The 16,892-nt window shown below is 39.2% G+C and overlaps 1 protein-coding gene across 1 annotated transcript; it reads right to left on the bottom strand.

Moving 5' to 3' along the window:
* Window positions 1-12,681: 12,681 nt before the first annotated feature.
* MSANTD3 (Myb/SANT DNA binding domain containing 3) lies at window positions 12,682-14,812 on the bottom strand (the record flags this gene model as incomplete). The annotated part of the gene is made up of 2 exons (XM_082014595.1): window positions 12,682-13,091; window positions 14,398-14,812. The coding sequence occupies 2 exons, from the start codon at window positions 14,810-14,812 to the stop codon at window positions 12,682-12,684; spliced, it is 825 nt and encodes a 274-aa protein (XP_081870721.1).
* Window positions 14,813-16,892: the final 2,080 nt, after the last annotated feature.

Genomic DNA, 16,892 nt, shown 5'->3' with positions numbered 1-16,892 from the left:
AGTATTTGTTGTCTTCTGATCAAGCGCACTGGAAAAGATTTGCTGATATTTTCCTGTACGAATTGAAAAACAACCTTGTGTTGATGTGAGAGAAACCAACTGAGTTATTCTAATCCTTATCTGATAGGCACCAGTCTTAAGACCTATGAGCTTCTAACTCAAGGTTCTATGTGAAGAGATAGGGCAGCAAGCTAAAATAGCAGGAATTGGCTTGAGAACAAATAAAGGAAGGTATTTCTTCACTCTGCATGTATTTCAGCTGTGGAACACATGGGTACTGATAGCTTACATAGGTTCAGAAGTCATTCTATGCAGAGGTACCATTTCAGTCTCATGAACTATCTGCCACATTAAGAAGTACATACTATGGAAGTACCGTAAGCTTGCTTTTATTTTTACTTTTTGCTGGGCGGATGCTATTAGCCTCTTTTGCAGGCAGAATACTGGATTAGATGGAGTTCTGGCCTGACCCAGAACAGCTTTTGCATGGTCTTATGTACATGAATCCAAGCTGCCTCTGAGGTCTTGCCCCAGTTCCTCTGGATATCGTACTATTCACCACAAAGTTCTACACATGGGATAGGCAGGTGGGACACTGGTGGGCAAGTGTCCCGTACCAACATGGCTTTCAGTTCTACAGGCCTGCACAGCAAATCATAGAGAAGCAAGGGAAAGGTCAGGTTGTCCTTATCCACTCCTTGTTCTCCCTCTCCTCCACTTGCTTCGAAACATGCAACCTCATGGGTTTTTACACCCCACAGTTCATCTTGCTGTTTGTGAGTGGGACAGACTTTTACTTTCTTGAATGTGTCACAGCATGGTTTAGTTTCCTGGATTTCTATGTAGGCTCTGGCTAATAGTTAAGATGCTTTTAATAGGAACCCAAATATTTTTATTGCCCATCAGTGATTGAAACAGGCTGCCCAGAAGCAAACTGCTAGCGCTTAACTCGGGTTCAAATCCGATCTACTCAATGGACATAAAGGACGAGCATTTCAGAGGAACGCATGACTATCAGCCTTTGATCATACAAAATATAGAGTTCTGTGGAGAATACATACAACAGCTTCACAAATAACAGTTTCTCCCATAGAATTTGACAGCACAACTGAGAAGGAGTTTCTCTGATCTGTGCAGTTGTGCTGGTTTTGGCTGGGATAGAGTTAGTTTTCTTCACAGAAGCTGGTATGGGGCCACGTTCTGGATTCGTGCTGAAAACAGTGTTCATAATACAGGAATGTTTTCATTGCTGCTGAGCAGTGCTTACACAGAGTCAAGGCCTTTTCTGCCTCTCACCCCACCCCACCAGCAAGCAGGGTGGGGTGCACGGGAAGCTGGGAGGGGACACAGCTGGGACCACTGACCGCAACTGACCAAAGGGTTATTGCATCCATATGGCGTCATGCTCAGCATATAAAGCTGGGGGAAGAAGTAAGAGGGATGCTTGGAGTGGTGATATTTGTCTTCCCAAGTAACGGTTACACATAGTGGAGCCCTGCTTCCCTGGAGATGGCTGAACACCTGCCTGCCCGTGGGGAGTGGTGAATGAATTCCTTGTTTTGCTTTGCTTGCGTGCATGGCTTCTGCTTTACCTATTAAACTGTCTTTATCTCAACTCACTTTTACTCTTCCGATTCTCTCCCCCATCCTACTTGGGGGGACTGAGCAAGTGGCTGTGCGGGTCTTAGTTGATGGCTGGGGTTAAACCACAACAGCAGTTGAGTGGATTTTAGTTTAAAAGGCAGAAATAGCACAGTTGCTTGTAAATTAAATGACATTATTTGAAAACAACTCTGAAAAAATGGAGGCGAAATATCTTATCTAATTAATGTGTAACAATAGTTGATGATTTATTGACTTTTCTGTGAATATACAGTTTCTATTAACAATATTTAGATACATTTTCTCAGAAATTATTAATTATTTATGTTTTGTAATTTATGATTAAACATTTTACAAGAAAAAAGGCACTAAAATGTACAGTTAATCATCCTTATTATGTACTCTCTGAGTTTCAGACATACAGTAGATTCCCCTCACTTAGACAATTATTGAGTCTCTTCCTCCAGTGGTACTTTTTGTTGCATTTCATACATCCACAACTGTTAGAAAGTATACATTTTAGAGCCCTACTTTTGTCTCCTTTTACTCACTTTTTCTGTAGGAAAAACAAAGAATTTGCTACAAAAATTAGCTACACAATAAAGATAATGAAAACTCCATTCTTCATGTTTCTAAGGACTCGGACATACTGTGAGCTCCTTAGAGATTCAAACTATAATGTGGGCATTACTTATCACTTAAAAATGACAGGAAAAAAAAAATTGTTTAAAGGTGCAACTCCAGAAGCTACTTCCGTGCAGGGCAGAAACAGCTTTGGTGGTGTTTGAGGCACTAAAATACTAAACCAACACTTTACAACAAGTGAGATGACTGAGGCTGACACCATGCTAGGAAAATCAGATTAGCCTAGTAGCTAAAAAGGAGATCTTAAGTAATGTATATTTTTAGTGCAATTTAAAAAGGAAAACCCGGAAACTCTTGCTAATAAAAGGCAAAGACCACAAGAGATACCATCTAATGCTCCGTTAAAATATTTAGTATCAGAAGGAGTGTATACATTTTGAAGTATCTTATGACAAATAGCCCAGTACTTAAGTGCTAGTTCCATTTTAGATGCTCACCAACTATAAGCACAAACACAGCACAATGTAATTTTATATATTGTTAAAATACAACAGAATCTAATGTCACGTAATAAATACAACACGGTGTAAAGAAAGAGTGGTTTCCTAATTATTTGACCACTCATACAAAAATGACATAGAAGAGCGCCTAGATTCAAGTTTCTTCTTGAGATTCTCAAGCTCTTGTGCTGGCAATATTTTAGAGGTCCTATGTTCAGTGCCTCTGCATTTAGACTGCAGTGATCCTGAGCCCCCTGAAAACATGTGGAAAGATCACCACTTTCAGAGGTTTTCAGAGGATCCTTGCAGTCTCCTTGACCAAAGAAATTCATGTGCAATTCCACTGCTGATGGAAGGTACATGCAAAATAGGGGAAGATTCTGCAGGATACGAAAAAGTGATGGTGGAGAGAGAATCTCTTGCAACAACCTCAAATAATACCTGGTGTCATTGCCAAATTAAAGTGAAAATTAGTTTTTCACTTTAGAAAGATAAGACTTCTAAAAACCTGGCCAATAAGATGTCTCAAAACATGGCCAACATGATGTACTGATAGAGATCGGTTCCGAAGAGATGGCGATAACAGGTTTGGAAATAAATTATCGCTTAAAGAGTTTTTGTTTCTTGAGTATTGTAAAAATATTTCTGTTAAACAGCATGGATTTTTGGAAAAGAGAGGTTCTTACTTAACAATATGAGTCACTCAAAAATTACAGGAAGAAAAAATGTTAAAGAAAACCATTATGTGATTGCTTTTGTTAAGCAAAAACTGTATTTTTTTTCCTCATAGTTGAGTAGGTTGGAAATTCCAGAAGATGCCCAGGGGAAGCAGGGCTCCAGTGCTCCCTGGGAATTGGTGGGATCTGAAAATGTAACCAACATGCGCTGTTGAAAATCCCATCCATGGTTTCTAGAGCCCATTTCGCCCAGAAGTCCTGGCTTGCTGTGACTCCTGCTGAAGATAGTGGATTAGCACCCCTGAAAAACAGGCCCTGTAACTACAGTAGTGATGCCAGATGTTAGTTGGTGGCGAAAGAGCTTGTACACGTGGTGACTGGAAGTTTAGAAACACAACCACAAAGAGAAAGATATTATTAGGGCTATGCCTTCTAGTTCTCTGGGAAGTAGAGTGGAGCAGAATATCTCTGTATTTGCATTTATGGATTACCAGAACTTTTTCTGGTATGGATCTACAATGTCAGGACATCTGCATCTTGAGAAGCTGAAGATCAGATCTCTCATTATTTAACCTTAGACTCTTCAGCAAAAAAAAAAAAAAAAAAAAAAGGTGGAAAGCATAAACAAACACAAAAGCCCACATATAGCTGAAAACATAAAATATTAGAAAAATATATTATGTATTGTTCATTTGGTTGAATTTATGTATATATCTAACTGGGGATGGATTAACATAGCTGGCTTTATTTTTTTAATTAAGAATGTGAACAAATTTGATGGAAGTAGCAAAGATTTTACAAGAAAGAAAGGTGAGAGCATGCCTGTGTGGTGTATTAACCATACCAGTTAACCACATCCTAACAGAAAACTGAATCTGTTGAACTGAAGCTGTGTTAATTTATTGCTCTTGGTAGTTGAACATTGATGGCATAATTTCAACCTGTCCCATGATTTGGAAGATTTTAATATATAACAATTTAAAAAAACAATTGCTTACCTCCCAAAGCTGTTTTTACAGATCATTAAAGTAACCCACTGCTGTTACTATGTCCATACTCGCATTTTAAGTTGCGATGAGGTGTGGGCTTGAGTTTGCTGTGCCGTGGGGCTTGAGCCACTCATGTTCATGCTGTGTGTAAGAGAAGGACTTAAGGTTAAGCCAGTCTTTTACCGTGCCTGACTTTCCCAGCCTGGCTCCCTGACAGTGCGCTCATGCTGGATTTACAGAAGCAGCATTGGTAGCTGTGGCATTTGGACCAGAATGAGAACAAAGATCTACACTTATCTCTCAAGCCTGCGGCAACATGTAGAGGGATGTATTGTCTTCAGCGGGACTGTGGAAGTATAAACTGGAAGGAAGAGATCAATTCGTCAGTCTACAAGAGGAATAAAAGCAAGATTTTCCTCAGAAGATAGTGTTGTAATTGGCTGAGACCGTGTACCATTGCGATCCTTTATTGATTATACCTCTCAATTTGCCACCTTACCAGTGTGACAAGGCACCTCAGTGACACAGGTAGCAATGACGGTTGTTCCTGCTGGCCAAAGCCCCTAATTTTTTGTTCAAATTCATCCACCACCGCTGATTTGGTGAGAACGTGAGCCTCTCGCCATGGTCCAACTGGGACCACCGCATGACTAAGTGCATCCAAGTAGGACTGTTGCATACAAGAGGAACAGGACAAAATCAGTATGGGAAGTCTTCTTCAGATGCTATCAGCCACCAACAGAGTGCAACCTAACGCCCAGTCTGGCCTCAGAGCCCTCATGCAAGCCAGGAATTGAAAGCAAAACAAGTGCATTTTGGAAACTAATGTTGCTTTATTTGGCAAGGACTTCTCACTACAACTCATTTTAGACAGAAAGTTGGAGTTAAGGCAATATTTGGATTGGACATTATTGTTCCTTAAGCAGAGGTTGAACCTCTCTATTAGGTCAGCACTGATAACTCCCAGCCTGCCAAAATTTCTGCCCTGGTTTAAATACCAAATCCATCACATCACCTTCCTAATTTGTTCTTTTCAGAGTTGCAGTATGTGAGAGCCTTTACAAGATCTTTTTCAGATAAATGGAATTTATTGTGTGTGTGTCAACTCAGGCTTCATATAGTCCACAGGCTTGGTATTCAAGTGTTATAAAGCCATGTGGCTCATTGGGTTGAAGGATGGTTCTGCGGAAACATGTAGGTGCCTAATAGAACAAAACAATTTTTAGCAAAGCTTTGGTGAGAGTAAGAGGTCAAAATTTCAGAATTCCACAATTAAACAGAAGCAGGAGTTTTTTCCCCCACATTATACTGTGATACAAAATGTGTGGCAGGAATTTAGACAGGTGATTCAACTGGTCCATTTGTGGCTTAGTACATAATTTCAGAGCATAATTCTAAAAAAAGGGAAGAGGTTTGTACGTGACCAAATAATGGACAGAGCTTGAGCAGCTAGTGCTATATAAATAATAAATTACTACTAAACTGGCATATAATGCCAGTTTCAGATTCAGGGCTGTCCAAGAACAGCCTCTTATATCTGAGAAGTACTATCTGAAGACTAGTGGAATACCATCAACCTGAAGTAGTGCTGAATGCAAACCTACCTCTACTCTCTTGCCAAACAAATTTGATTAATTAGGTGCTCTAACATTTGGTCAGAAACTGAAGCACACAACTATTCTGCAGCTGGACTAAATAACAAAAGGAAAAATAAACAATCTCAATCAACATTTTTAAAAAAACCCATGTAAATTAAATAAGGACTATCTAAAAATCTATCTTGCTTTATTTCTGTTACATTAGAGAGTTCTTTCCCTAAATATATATATAGCGTAGCTTTTTATCTAGCCAGCTTTTCATCAGGAAGGCAACAGCTGTTTCTAGCTATTTTAACTGCTTAATTCTTTTTTTTTTCTCCTTTTTTTTTTTTTTTGGTGCTGTAACTGTTTTGACAGATTGGAAAATCTAGACTAGGATGAATTAGAAGATTTGGCAAAAATACTTCTTGATTCTTACTGTTAAAGAGTTGACCATCCAGTGAGATGCATCCACATGCCCTCATGAATATAACAGTTTTATAACCCACAGCCATGCGGTGGAAAACCTTTTCCTTTTCCTTGCTGTATAGCCTATGTCATTTGGCAGACTATGCACTGGACGAATTTCACGTGCCTTTCTGCAGTGCGTAGCATGCGTGTCTGGATAACACAGCCTCAGAAAATTGTCCAGCTTCAGTTTAGTTAAGAGTGAGGTCTAATAACCCTGTTGGGATTCCTACTTGACACAGTTATTTTTCTTAATTGTCAGGCACTTGGAGCTGTGCCTGGTATGATGGAAGTGTCCAAGAGTCTCAAAGGAAATAGTAATCTGGGAAGGTGAAGACCACGCGGGGGATTTGTTCAACATACATGACAGTGCTACCTCTTAGGACAGCTAAGAGATGTCTTCACTTCTGACTCGCTCTGAAAACCATACCAGACCTTTTTTTTTTTTTGCCTTTTCAAGTCTTTAATTTGTTCACTGTTATTAACGTGACTGATGATGTGAGATTCCTAATCCCTTCACCACCAGAATAGTAAAATGTTCAGAACCACAGCTGTAGTACTGTAGTGCTTTTCTATTTTATTGCTCTTGTTTTAGGCCCAGAAATCTGCCCATGTTTCTCTGTGTGCCTTCTTTACATATGAGGGAATCAAGCTGTTTTATGTAGTTCTATGACCACCACTACCACCAAAAATTCTAAGAAGCAAATCTCCTTGTAAATCAGCAACACAGAAGTTAATCTGTGATACTGGAAACAGAGATCACTGCTTGCTTTCACTGTAAAAATACATTATTATCCTGTTTTTATAGATGGCAACCAATTGCCTTCTTTCCTTTTATCAAATGTACAGAGCTGTCCTCTGTAATGTTTTTTAAATTGTATTAACAGTCCCTGCTATTCTCTTATCATCTTGTTACTTGGTTTATTTTATTAGCCTAAATGTATTAATTTTGGTATGCTTTAGTACTCACTTTGCATGGAAATGCTTCTGAATATCTAACTAGAGAAAAAGTTTAGTAAGAGTGATGATGTGTGAGTTTACAGTCAGATGCTTTGAGAAGAAAAAGAAAAATAATGCAAAAAGACAGACAATTATCTTATGAAAACAGCTAAGATGCATCAGTCTTATAAAAATAGCTTTGAGCAAGCTAGCTTAAAATATGAAATCACAGGACTACTTGTAAGGGACTTGCCTGGAAAAAATATAATTAAAATGTCATTTTAAGATTTATATGTAATTCCCCTACCTCCAAAGTAACAATATATAAATCTGTAGCAGTTTATCATTTCAGCATCATCATGAGAAAAATACCTGAAAATATGATACGGCACGGATGTGGGGTTGTATAGACTGTAACCACATTCAGAGATTCAGAGTGAAACTGGAAACATTATAATGCAAATGGGGAAGAAGGAGGAGGACAGATTATAAAAGTCACTGTAACTACAACTGGCAAAAAAATATTCTGCAAAAGATAATTGAAAAACACCTATGTAATCATACAAATCCTTGGGAGACTGCTAAAATTTGGTATTGGAAACACACAAAGATAAATGATCATTAAACAAAGTTCGGGACTATGTCCTCAGCTGCACTAGGTGTGGTATGACTCAGAAAATGGTAGCCCTGAACCATCCTTCCTTTCTCTGGTCACGGGGCTGAAACAGGACTATTTCAGCCTTGCGGTCCGAGCGCTGAGCTCAGCCACACCAGCTGCACCCGCTCTGTAAGGACCACTTCTCTGAGCAACGGCTGGCCAGGAGCGCTGTGTCTTTCAGCCCTGGCTAAACACACCTCCACAGTGTAGCCAGGAGTGTCGCAGAGAGGATTTGTGGCAAGCAGCAAGACCCTTGTCTGACCCTGACCCTGCTCCCAGACAGAGCAGCCTCGGGATTGAAAGAAGTGGTATAATAGATTGCACGATAGGTTATTTCTTTGTCGAGGTAATAGCCTTGAGATGAGGAAACATCTGTGAAAATCTTCCACTGAGACAGTTCCACTACCTAGAAAGAAGGAACTTTATTATCAGGACACCCCAAACCTAACCTCTGCAGAACCCCAAGTATTTATGAAGACTCAGTTCCAGTGACACAGCCTCAGCATAGAATCATAGAATCATTTAGGTTGGAAAAGACCTTTAAGATTATCAAGTCCAGCTGTTAATCTAACACTGCCAAGTCCATCACTAAACCATGTCCCTCAGCACCACATCTACAAGTCTTTTAAATACCTCCAGGGATGGTGACTCCACCACCTCCCTGGGCAGCCTGGTCCAATGCTTGACAATCCTTTCAGTGAAGAAATTTTTCCTTATATCCAGTGTAAACCTCCCCTGGTGCAACTTGAGGCCATTTCCTCTTGTCCTATCGCTTGTTACTTGGGAGAAGAAACCAACACCCACCTCACTACAACCTCCTTTCAGGTAGTTGTAGAGAGCGATAAGGTCTCCTCTCAGCCTCCTCTTCTCCAGGCTAAACAACCCTAGTTCCTGCATTAGCTCTGATAATGATGAATGACTTTGTAAGTCAGAGACTGTCCTCCCAGAATTACACAGAGCTGGAATGGAGAAAGTGCTCTTCTCTATACAGCCTTTTCTCTATACTAACCTCTCTTCAAAATCCACTAATATGTCTCCTAGCCAGTGCGCAGAATCCAGAATGCATGGGCAGCTGTGTAGAAAAGGCTAACTAACCATGCTTTCTGTGGAAGGGAAGACGGTAACTGAGGAGCACCCATTTCATGCTCAAATGTTGTGATATAGGCAATTTGGGCAAGAGAAAGTAAAGAGCGAAACACATAGCTCTGGATGAAATCCCTGCTCGTATTGCTGGTTAAAAAAATAAGGGGGAACACAGACATAAGGAAGAAATGCAGGAGAAAAAAAATCAACAAATAAAAAAGATTATATCAGATTACAACTTAGATGATCTCCAAGGAGAGACAGCACTTGGAGCCAGGCTAGTGTCATTTTGGGGAGCATAAAAGAATTCACCACACCTTGCCTAGAAGGTCATAGTTTCTCTTCATAAGAACATAGAGGCTGAGAACAATGGCTGCTATATGATTGGTATGTATTTTCTCTTATGGAGTTAAGCAAGGATCACTTTGCTCAGTGTATCTTTTAAGTTCATTCTTGCCAACAACTTGTATAACAAACCCAGATTTTTTTATACAAAACCAATTGTATTTTATCTATGAAAAAACCTTGGGAAAATGCCTACATAGCTTGGCGAAATGGTTAATAGGAAAACACAATTATGTGAAAGCATCTGAATGATGTAAGCCAGAAAAAAAAGGAGAGGAACAAATGGACATCTTGTCTGAGATGGCTATATTACATATAAGAAAAGTTGAACAAAAGAAAACATAAATTCTAATACCAGAGGAAGTAATTGCAAAAAAAAAATTGTAAAAGCCACATTTCTCAAGTTTAAATAACTCCACCACACCAATCATTTTATAAAGCCTTTAGATGGAGAAGCCAAAGCCTGCCGAGGAGACACATTACTTCACCTTGATCTTTTGCATTTTTCTGTGTCTATCACCCAACCTTAGCACAACCAACAGTCAGCCACAGATGGGAAGGCAAAAGCCTGTGTCATGAATAAGCCATGTATTGCCTGTACCACAAAAGAATCTTCTGTCTTTAGGTGTGGCACTCCCATTCTTCCTCTATGTGTGTACTGATCATTCTTTCTTTCATATCTTCATCTTGTCTCTTTCTAGTTTTTCTTTCGTGATCTTCTTTCTTTTAAATAGAAGCTGAATTAAAAGGGTCTATTGCTCAGCTTAAGAACTGTAACTTTTGGTCTCAGAATAAGAATATATAGCAAAATGCAAGGCATTGCCCACTTAGTACAGTCTGAAAACATGCATATTTTAAATTATTTTTTAATATAAAAATAAAACAATCTTTCATGAGCAATGGTATAACTTTCAGGAGTCAAAACTACCTTTATCTCACATATCATGAGAGTCTCCCTGGACTATTCCATACCTTCTCACAGGGCTACCTAGACCTGGATTGTCTCACCGTCCTTGCTCTCTTCACAGTGCTGAAATTGTCTCCATTCGTCACCTTTTGACACCTTAACAGACATAATTTCAATTTCATAGTTTCAAATTACTTTCACTTAGAAGCAGTGTGGAAGGAATCCCATCATTAGTTAAAAGAAATGTCTTTCCCATTCTTTTTTCTAGATGGTGCCTGAACAATTGTCGTAACTGCTCAAATAACTCTGACACACCAAAGAATGCAACCTCAGAACAAAAAGGTCCTCATTCCTGCTTACTTCTTTCTTTTGCCTCTATTGCTATTATACATCATTTTCCTACCTTCCAACAGTGTTCCCATTCAGCAGAAAAAAGTGTCCATAATTATACCCTTCTTTAGAAGTCCTGTGCTTCCTTAACACAGACAATTTATAAGGAAACTAAGTTTGCTGTCAAAAAGATCTCTCTTCAGTTTTCATACACAGCCTATTTTTTTTGATCTTGCAGCAGCTCTGCAATTATTTTTTTCTCTGTCATATAAGTTGCAAGAAATCACTCCCATTGCAATTGCTGTTGTTAGCACGTTGAAGAGAGCAGTGCATGCACCACAGCGTTAACCACAGTGAGTAGTGTGGCTGATAATGGCAGTGCTTGCAAAGATGAATCACCAGCAGGGAAAACAATTCAAGAAAGAGAAACACACACACAAAAAAACCCCCAAAACAAAACCAAAAGAAACTCACACCACCAGAAAGAACATCCAGGGAAAAGATGAGAGTGTAACTGGGAATGTATGTTTTGTAATATATACTAATTTGAATAAGTTGCTGACTATATGGACTTGCCCTCATGAATGATGATCTGAAAATACTTTATTGAATAATGGGATACTCAGGCTTCTCACTGAAAATTTATGGTTTTGTCCATTTTTCTCACTGCTTCAAATGATGGTTGTATATCTTCCTGTAAAACAGCTTTTCAAACATCAGAAGTTCTTATCAATCTTTGTGGAGTTCTGTCTTTCAGGTTTTCTTAACCCTTTCCCCACTAGACTAAATGATTGCCTGGGGAAGGATTATCTTTTTTTGTGCTTTCCTACCATCTACTGTTCCAGGCCCCCAAACTCTGTGGGGACCTTCATGTAAATGTTTTCTTACAAATCATGTCTATCACCCCTCACTGACAGCAAGGGCAAGAAATACACTACCATAACATACAGGATGGAACAAAAGAGAACAGCGCCCCAAGACATCAATGATTGCCTTGAACTGCTTCCCAGCCTATGTGAAGGTAAAGAGAGTGAGTCTTAGTCTTTTCTTGTAGCTAGGGAGAGGCTGAAATACTCCCACTACTCCATCAAGTACTGCATAGGGAGACAAAGGGAGACATTGCCAATAGACTGCCTGGCTTGCTACATTTTAAGAGCTTTATAAATTGTCAAAAAGCTCTTCCCTTCAGAATGACTCCAGGTGAACAGTACACAGTGCTGGCAGGAGCATGCGACGCTCCTGTTTTGGTATTCTAGTTGGATACAAGATGGGCCTGGAAAAGAGAAGATAAGCACAATGGCTTTTGAGAAAGAAGTCACCTTCTTTCCAAATTCTTAAGGGTCAAGGCTCAAACAACTCGAGGTCCAGTCTACAACCATTCTTTTAATCAGTCAGTCAGATGGAAAATATTACTGTTCTTCACAAGCAAAGGGCTCAGTTACTACAATGGTCCTTTTGCTACTTCCTTCATTTTCACGTCTTCTATGAAGAGTAAGTTGTGAACTATATTAACTAGAGACAAGGTTTGTTTCTTCAGCCCCAGTATACCAATCCAACCAATACCTGTCAGCCACCTTTTGTCTCAAGACCAGAGAGCAACTCCAGTCCTTGCCTTCATTTGGGAAATGGTAGATAGGAAGAGATTGAAATAAAAATAAACACTATAACCTGATGTTTAAAGCTGTTAAGTTTTCTCAAGAACACTCAGTGTATGAATACCCAGAGTACCTTAAATTTCAAAAGCATGTTAGGGTATTCTGAGAGGGGAAAATATGTTCACATTTTAGAACACTGTGCATGTCTGAAAGTTAAACAAATCAGAACTACCTAAAAACGAACAATACTGTTTTCCCCTTGGTGGACTCTACCACCGTTTCTCTAAACGTTAAGAGTTAAAGTGTGTTCACTATCAGCTGGGCACCTATCCCATCACTGTACATTCACATTAAAAAAAGACTTCTTTCCAGTGTGCATTACTCATAAATGTGCTCAGTCAGACTGATTCTCTGCCCCTTTATGTTCTATGGTGAATTAGGAAAGGGTCTGTTAAAGGATGATACAGGCCACTCTTTTGTGATGGTCTGCAGTTTTCTCTCCCAATACATTTTCTTTTTATTTAGCACTTCCATTTTTATCCTGTGCTCCTCTTCGGCCATCTCACACTCTCTTTCTATTTGCTGTATTTTTGCCACATGAACTTCATTCATTTGGATTAACTGCAGTTGCAAAATTGACATTTGCTGATGATGTTCTTCCTCATGCATCTTTTTCAGAGCACTTTCCTGAGATGCTTTACTTCTGTAGTTCTTATCTGCTGCTATTCTGACATCAGAACACGAAGGCTCGGATTGGGAGGTACCTTCACATACCGGGAAATGTACCAGCTCTTTCTCTTCATCACAGAGTTCTCTATTTGAGACAACAAATGACTCTGCAAAACATAAGAGGAAAAAGTGTTTTAGTATTCCCTCCTTCTCCCTCAAGAAACACGAAGTCGTGATAATGCAGTTATTGGTGTATACATCTAAATCTTGTGCTCGTAGTACAGGAGCCACTACATAAATTCTGTTACAGAATACTAAGGGCATAATGGTCTGAACTGAACCGCTTTGGGCTCTGTTGATAGACCTCCATGGCTATAATGGGAGCTCAGATTACTAAAGTGAATGTAGGCATTTATAAGTGGACGCTTAAATTCAGGTGGCTGAGCTTGGAGTTGAATCTTAATGCAGCTGTTTAAGCCAAATCCTTATGTGACTTGCAATATTTTTATGAAAGATTTGAGTATCAGGTGAAGAGCTGCATCAACATTAATACCAAGAGACTGGGGTAAAACTAGAAAGAATACTACTTATTCCTTCCTTATCACTACTGTACATGCTGTAAGTGTCGTGGTGTATAATTTTAGGAAAAAATGACATTATTCTAACTTTGAGAAGATTCTACCAATTCCACTGAAATAAGAGAAACTACTCATGGAATAAAATAGTAACCACTGCAAACAGCGGTCTCAAAATACATTCCTTTACAAATCCTGATTACTACTTATGGTAAATACAATTATGAAAGAGACGTTGTAAGAGCATTATCTAACAATGTAGTTACTGTTGTCTTTTGAGCAAGGACAGTCTTCTATGTGCGATCTTGACATAATAAAGTTTTCAAGAAACCACTGTAGCCACCCTCCCTGCTGGTTTTGGATTATTCCTTCTACGTATGCTTGCCAAACAAAGAAGAATGTAGAGATGAACTTTTTGAAAAAGGCCATTCTCCAATGTGGACTCCAAAGCTCTACGTACTCTTTGTAGTCCTTGAAAACAAAGGAGGAAAGACCTACAGGGAACTCTTGCAGCAGACAATTGTGTATCAGTTTGCTGCTGCTGGTATTTTTTTTTTTTTAATGCTCGGATAACCTTTTTCCAGCAAAACAATACCTTATAAAAGATCAAAATATCCTTGAGACTGTTCTCTAGAAAGCCATCATGATAGCTACTGTGATGCTTGCCACAAAGTAGCAGATATGTCAAAAACTGATGAAAAAAAATTGAGTAAAACCTCATTTTAACTACTGGGGGCCTAGGGAAATACATGGAGTCTTGTAGTATCATAGTTCTGAAATTACTTTTCTATAACCAGCAGTCACAGCTAAGTGGAGAGATTTAGACTGCTGAAAGAGAATCACTGGCAAAATCACATACAAAACAATACTACTTGCATCATTACAGTAACGTTTATACCTTGACTAGAAGCATCAGGCTGATATTCAGAATCTTCTTCTGGTGGGCTCTGCAAAAAGTACATTTGCTCAGGCATTATGCTGGCAATCTTCTCTTTCCCTATGATGTGAGTATTTATAAGTGGACTAATGCTTCTTTTTACCTTCTCCCGCCTTTCATGTGCCATTATCTTTTTTGTCCGTGCCTTGATATTTTCCCAGCATTTCTTTAACTGTTTGAAGTCTCGCAGTGATACGCTGGGCTGTGAATTATATTCATGAGCTAGTGCTTGCCAGGTACGTTGTTTCAGAGCAATAGTTCTTGCATCACTTTTTTTACATTCAAGCACGTATTTGTATTTTTCAACTAATGCAAGCAGCACACTCTTCTCCACTTCTGAGAAGTATTTAGCAGGCTTTATTATTTCGTTTTGCATTTTCTACTGTTTCTCCAAGAAGCCAAAAATCCTATGAAAACAATGTTGAAAGCAAAAAACAAGCACAAATTAGAACTGGTTACAGTATCAAGAAATTGTGTTTCAGCAAGTAACTCCTAAGCATAACTTCTGACTCTAACACACTTAATTTTCTAGAAGAGCTTGTGAATAGTTCTAGCTGACATAATGAAACATTCAGATAAGATATAGTATAATTATATGCTGTTGCCACTTTAGTGGCTACACAGTTACAGAAGTATACCATAATGAGGAGCAGCTTGTCTTTGTTACAATTTGTCTTGACACAAAATACCCAGTATTAAAATTACTGAGTAACTTGTTTTTAATAACTTGTTTTCCTATTCACTGCACTGCGTTACAGCCATAGCGTTCAGAAATCCAGCCCTTGAGAGCTTCAGTTTTAAGTCTAACACTGCCTTCAGCGAGTTTGGGTTTCCTTTGGTACACAAAACGCCCTCTTCTACCCTTGCTGACTGCATATAACAAATTTCTCCCCTCTCCCTACAATATCTGAAAGTTTTATGAGAAATGATAGCAAGAAGTTCTTTTTTAAAGACTTCTGTCAGTTTGGTTCCCCACCCACGCTCAACCCCCCTGGACTGACATCCAGCAGGCAGCAGGATCCTGACTAGTGTTACGATACTGAGAAGAGGCAAGGGTTGCAAGAAGACATGAACTAATGACAGAAACTAACTGCTCTGAAGGTACAGGTCCTTCGCCCTTTACTGCTGACTTGGCATGTCTGGCACTGCTGGTCACTCTCAGGAGCAAACACCCAAGCTAAAAAATTTTTGCCTCACTCAAGACAGCCACTGCTATATACTTAGGCCATGTTAACAACTGTCTCTCTTCTCAGGCCTAGGACTTACGTACACAGTAGGAAAAGGGTAGCTGATACCAGGGAATTCTTAGCCATAAAAAAAAAGAATAAAGCAGTGTTTCCTTGAATTATTAACACATGACTGTGCTGCAGAATGTAGTTTTTTCTTTTCACTTTCCACATTTCTCTCCCCATTCCCTCCCACTATAATTGCATAGCCCCAATTACTTTTACATTTTGGGCAGAAACTTCCAGATAGTTAAGTAGAAGAAGGGGGAGCAATGCCGTCATAGTTTACATTTCTTCTGGTTTAATAAAACTCAGGGATGGAATATATTTTATAACAGGTTCATATTCCTAACAGTCTAGGACTCTCTAGGACCCAAAAAGGATTTTCTAGTATTTTCCCCATTGTGTCCACTACTTCCCTCATAACATTATTTGAAGATGCCATAGATGTCACCACCAGATCTCCTCTTTTCAGTATTTTTTCCTTAACTCTGCTGCACTAGCACTATCTTCATACCATCCTTGTAATTCCTTTCCTCCAAATATCTTAATATTTTACACTTATTCTCATCTCTTTCAGTGAAGGTAACTGCTTAGATTTACAAAGAAAGCTAACAGGCAAGCTAATATCAAAATAAGAAATCAGCTCTGACATAAGAACAGGAGCTTTCTCAAGTACCTCATAAAATATGACAAAACCCAGCAAAACAAAGAAGAGGAGTCAAAGAATAGAAGAGGCAGTAGAACAAAGCCTAGATTACCAAAACTGAAACAAAGTGAATAGAAATAAGTGATAGTCTAAGTATGTTAAGTCAGTAGCAGTAGCTAACTTGTACCCTTACTGAAAAACAGGCAACAAACACGCAGTTTGTACTTTCTGGCACTGCTCAACTGGATGATCACCAGGCATGTACTGACTGGATAGCCGGCACCTATGTGGTTCCCGGCTAGTCACAGTTCTGCTGTCTCTTACCAATTGCTGGTGCCATGGGGGCATGGGAGAGCTGGAGTTTTTACAGCAGACAGGGTTTAGGGGACAAAGGGAAAGATTTGTAGGAAATCAGACTTTATTAGTCCTACTGCTTGCAAGAACAGCTTGTTTATTTTGCAAGAAAGAAAAAGGTGGAAGAAGAAGAGAGCTGGGTGGCTATGTGTAAGGAAGACAGTTCCCTGATCCACCATTTCCTCCATCACACTATATCAAGTTATTTATTACCTTCTGTGAAAACT

Source organism: Phaethon aethereus (assembly GCF_964289735.1).
Source record: "Phaethon aethereus genome assembly, chromosome: 2".
Classification (NCBI taxonomy): Eukaryota; Metazoa; Chordata; class Aves; order Phaethontiformes; family Phaethontidae; genus Phaethon; species Phaethon aethereus.
Note: the sequence above shows the minus strand (reverse complement) of the source record. Positions and strands in the feature narration are given on the sequence as shown.